We start from the raw sequence: 4,876 nt of genomic DNA on the forward strand, positions 1-4,876 counted from the left end.
AAATTGTATATCTTAATTCTAGATGGTGACCCTCAACTTTTTATAATTTTAACTTTCATGACCTTATTTTTCGAATTTGGCTAACAAACCATTACCTAATTGAGGAAAAAATAATTTTGAAGAAAAGAAAGTTTAAGTTGACTATATTCTAGATGGTGAAGCATTGACTATATGTATTTGAAGCATTGACTATATGTATTGTCTTTTTAAGTTGGTCGTTTAAGTCGGTTGTTTGTGAAGTGTTTGGTAAAATTAGTTGTGGCTGTTGGTTGTTTTTTAGATAGTTTATAGGTCAACAAGCCAAAAACCTATTCAAAAACTTCTTCCATGCAACCTTTTCATTTTGGTTTAAAAACCAGCTTTTCAGCCAACCAAAATACCAGTAACCAAACACTTTTTTTATTATTTGACCAAATTAAAAAGCTAAAAACCAAAAACCAATAAAAAAGTCATTTACCAAACACGACTAAGGTCACGGAAGTCAACTTATTAAAAGTGCCAATTTAGAGTTGTAGAGTTGCTACCATGGAAAGATAGAAGTAGAGAACGGTAGGAAGAAGTCCAACCACTTGTTTTTTTCTTTTTTTCTTTTTAGTTTGAAAACACCCAATATATTATTAGTATCAAGGGTTTAGATTCATTCCCTTCTCATTATAAGATCTCATTTGAATAAATAGAATAGATGTTTTAGTACTTGAGTTGTTTTGGGTGCACAAACTTTCTCCTCTCTAGTTAGATATCTTAATCCTGGATCACAAGAGCTTTTTTTATAGAGTTGTTATTAATTAAACTAGTCTTATATACACGCTTTGTGTGTAAAAATATATACAATTCTTCTTACATAATCGAGATAGAGATATGGTTATCTTAGTTTTTATCTAACAAAAATTAAAACAGGTAGTTAAACTCTTTTTTTTTTGGTGTCCCCTATATATTGCCTTATAAAATAGAAATAATAACACCTTACACAAGCTCGTTTCACCTTTCTCATCCATCATCAACTTATATTTATACAACCTAAGGACAACAATTCTATTCCAACACCAACAAAAATAATAATCCTGATCCTATAAGAGTCCTAACACTATCTCCAATCAAATCAGCTTTAACAATAAAGTAACAAAACTCGTATTCCACTTTATTTAATTTCTAAAATTCTATGCACAACAGTGTGTTGCCTTACTAATTGATTTTCATGTCCATTCAAATTGTAGCCATGATCTATTTCAGACAGCCATTTACACTTTAACCACTCAAATGCTATCTCGGCCCGCCACTTGATCACCTATCATTTATTTTTACTTTCGTTTTTCCTAGACGCATCATTTGCCTTTTTGATATATGGATTAAAACAATTAAATGTTGCAACTAAAAAGAGGCAAGTGAATAGATTTAGCGTAGCGTTTCTATCTATAGTCTGTACTAAGAAATGAACCGAGAAGGTCATGATTGATGCTCAATATGGTTAAAGGCTATGAATGGTAATCAAAGTGCTAAATTAAGGATTTCACATTCCTCTGAAAGTGTTAGTCTAAAATGGATAAACATAGTCTATATGCTATACTCTAATTTGAGCTGATTTTCTTCCTACAGAACGAAGAGGTGCAAATTCACTAGAGTTTGAAACTAAAGTACAGAAGTTGGCAAATCATCTCAACATTATGGAACCAGCATTTATAACTCCCTTCTTGGCTGTACTAATTGATGTAGTTCGGAAACAACTAAGAAATCTAAGCAGAAATCTAGAGTACATCAACCAATCCTCTGAAGAAGTGCCACGGTTAAGAGCTCTAATTAGTAATGCCATAGCCCTGCTTTATAGTAGGGATCACAACTTTCAGCTGCAAGTTGACAACTTTGGTCTGCAGGATCAGGTGTACACCATAACCAGCATTTGCTATGATGCAGAAGACGCGGTGAGTGAGATGGAATACGAGAGCATGATAAGCATGTCGGAGCCCATAACTTGTAGAAGTGGTGCAGGGATCTCTACAAGGTACAATAATAGCAAGATCAAGGATGTATCAGTGAAACTGGAAAAGGCAATGCAAAACTTGCAACAGTGTCTGCAGCCAGTCCGAAATCAGTTGCCAGGCCACACTCGTTCTCGTAACAGTTCATTTTTACCTCCTAGTCCTGATTTTCTCATTGAACGGAATGAGGAAGTTGATACCCTTGTTAATAAATTGACCTCCTCAGAAATGTACAACTCTTTAGGAGTTACCATAACAGGTATGAATGGTATTGGGAAGTCAGCACTTGCATATATGATCCGAAATCATGAAGAAATTAGAGCCATTTATCCACTCAGGTTGTGGATTTCGCTCTCAGGTCCCTTTAAACCTCAGGAAGTAATTGACAAAATGGTAGAAGATTATAGAAGTACTTATAATCATACATTAGATCGCAATCTAGTGCATGGCAAACTCATTAGTATCCTTCAAAAGAAGAAGTGGTTGATTGTGGTGGACAACTTGTTAGATGTAACCTCTAGTGAGGAATGGTCTTATTTTTGGTCTTCAATTGGTCATTCTCCTCAACAGGGCAAACTTGTGATCACCACTCCCAATCGCGATGTTGCTCATGCTACCAATACTACTAGTCATATGTTAAATCCTCTGCCACTTCCGGTCTGTGAACAGTTAATCTCAAGATGGATCCAAAACTCAACAGATGCTGATGATATTAACACCCTTGCTCAGATGTGTCATGGCTTCCCAAAGGTTGCTAATATCCTCGCCGATTACTTAAATCATCATAAAGTAGCTGGTCAGGACGATCAAGGGGACATCCTGTTGGATAGAGACCTGTGGGAAATCCAAGATTTCAGAACTTATATTACATCAGTTCTTGAATCAAGTTACTCCATGTTAGAACCACACTATGTAAAAATATGTTTTGCTTATTTTTCTCTCTTCCCTCCTGGTTATGCTTTCAAAAGGGAGGAATTGATCCACTTATGGATTGGAGAAGGGTTCCTTCGATGCCCAAGAAAATCAAGCCTGGAGAACATTGGAAAAGATTACTTTCGAGTCCTTTGGAAATGGTTTATCCTTCAACTTTCAAACAACAACAACGAGCAACCAAGGTATGAACTTCACAATTTTACTCACATGTTTTCACAGCTTATTGCATCAAAAACATGTCTCCGGTTGGATGAAGACATGGAAACACGTCCTTGGGACATTAGTATTCGGCACTTGTCCCTGTCGTGTCATGAGCTTCAACGTACAACTTGGAACAATATTCTAACTCTCAAGGGGCTTAGAACATTTCTTCCTCTGTGTCATATAAAAATTGGTAGTAGAAATCTACAAAATTTATTGAAGAACTTAGTGTACGTTCGAGTTCTTGCCCTTAGTGACAGTGATATTCATGATCTTCCAGAGTCCATAAAGACGTTGAAACTCCTTCGGTACCTAGACATATCTAGAACTCGTTTGAGATCGTTGCCCAATTCAGTTTGCCAACTTTACAACTTACGAATTCTGAAGTTTAAAGGTTGTCCAAAATTGAAGTCATTACCCAAAAATTTCAAAAAGCTGATTAATTTGCGACATATCAGTTGGGATATAGCTGATATGAAGCACTTGAATGCAATGCCATCAGGCATTGGAAACCTCACTTGTCTTCAAGCACTTCCTTTATTTACTGTTGGTAAAACAGAAGGACACAGAATCACTGAGCTCAAAGATATGAACCATCTTAGAGGATCAATTTGCATTAAAAATCTTGAAAATATTCAAGATGAGAAAGATGCTGCAGCCGCGAAGTTATGCTCTAAGACTTCCATTCAAAAGTTGGAACTCGAGACAAGCAAGGACAAAAAGGTTGGAGGAGATGTTTTTAACGCCCTTAAGCCTCCAAAATCTGTGAAAGAGTTGCGTCTCATAAACTATTGTCATCCTAAGTTTCCAGAATGGATAAGGCATTTGAATAAACTGGAAGATCTATACTTGGAGGGATGGCAAGGTTGCCAACTCTCATCTGATTGCCTAAGATTCTCCTTAGAGCTGCAATCACTGACATTGAAGGACATGCCGAATCTTCTCTGTTTGCAAGACTTGGAAGCCATTGCTATGCCCCAGCTTCATCATCTTGTTGTCAAGGAATGTTCGAACTTGATCAGCTTACCTTGGTTAAAGCATCTGACTTCATTGACAGAACTAGAAATCAGTGGATGCGAAGAACTTGGTTTGTTGCCGGAGCTACCACCATCGATCAACAAACTTACCATCACTAATTGTGCTTTGCTTAAGGATCAATTTCAACTCAGGGGTATCGAGTGGACAAAGATAAGGCGCATTCCAACTTTGGTTATTGATGGTCAGAGAATTCCAACATCTAATGATACAAGTGACGAGGTACATACATTATCATTTTTACCATGATATGCTTCATTGAAAGCAGCAAATTTGAAACTATAACATCGGATAATACATGTGTTTACCAACTTTTTTTTTTTTTTTTTTTAAAGGACATGTGTTTACCAACTTAGTAAACAAAACTAGAAAACTTAAATTTAGAGTTGATCGTTTTGGCCCGGCCCGTTTTTGGGCAGAATTTTCAAACCAGACCGAATTTTTTTTTGGCTTTGGGCAAGCCAAAAACGACGTTTTAGTCCATTTTTTTACTCGGCCCGTTTTTAACCCGAAAAGCCCGCCAATTTTGGCCTGAAATAGCGGGCTTTGGGCACAAAATTCGGACGGACCGTTTAATTGGCAAAATTTTTTTGGCCGCGGCCCGACTCGGCCCATGATCACCTCTAACTTAAATGTATCACATTATAAGATGGAGTATATATAAGATGTTTTTCAATCTTTTACAAGTTACCAAAAAAAAATCTAAGTTTTAGATTTACTAAGAAGCACAAAGT

The 4,876-nt window shown here is 36.5% G+C and overlaps 1 protein-coding gene across 1 annotated transcript; it reads left to right on the plus strand.

Moving 5' to 3' along the window:
* The first annotated feature begins 1,661 nt into the window (after positions 1-1,661).
* Positions 1,662-4,391, plus strand: LOC130590855 (putative disease resistance RPP13-like protein 1). The gene has a single exon (XM_057393440.1). It carries the CDS (start codon positions 1,662-1,664, stop codon positions 4,389-4,391), a length of 2,730 nt encoding a protein of 909 aa, XP_057249423.1.
* The last annotated feature ends 485 nt before the right edge of the window (positions 4,392-4,876 follow it).

This window comes from Beta vulgaris, chromosome 3 (genome assembly GCF_026745355.1).
Source record: "Beta vulgaris subsp. vulgaris cultivar EL10 chromosome 3, EL10.2, whole genome shotgun sequence".
Taxonomy (NCBI): Eukaryota; Viridiplantae; Streptophyta; class Magnoliopsida; order Caryophyllales; family Amaranthaceae; genus Beta; species Beta vulgaris.

Bases quoted from the DNA above. Each gene is read 5' to 3' on its own strand.
- LOC130590855 (XM_057393440.1), top strand. From the start codon at position 1,662: ATGGAACCAGCATTTATAACTCCCTTCTTGGCTGTACTAATTGATGTA.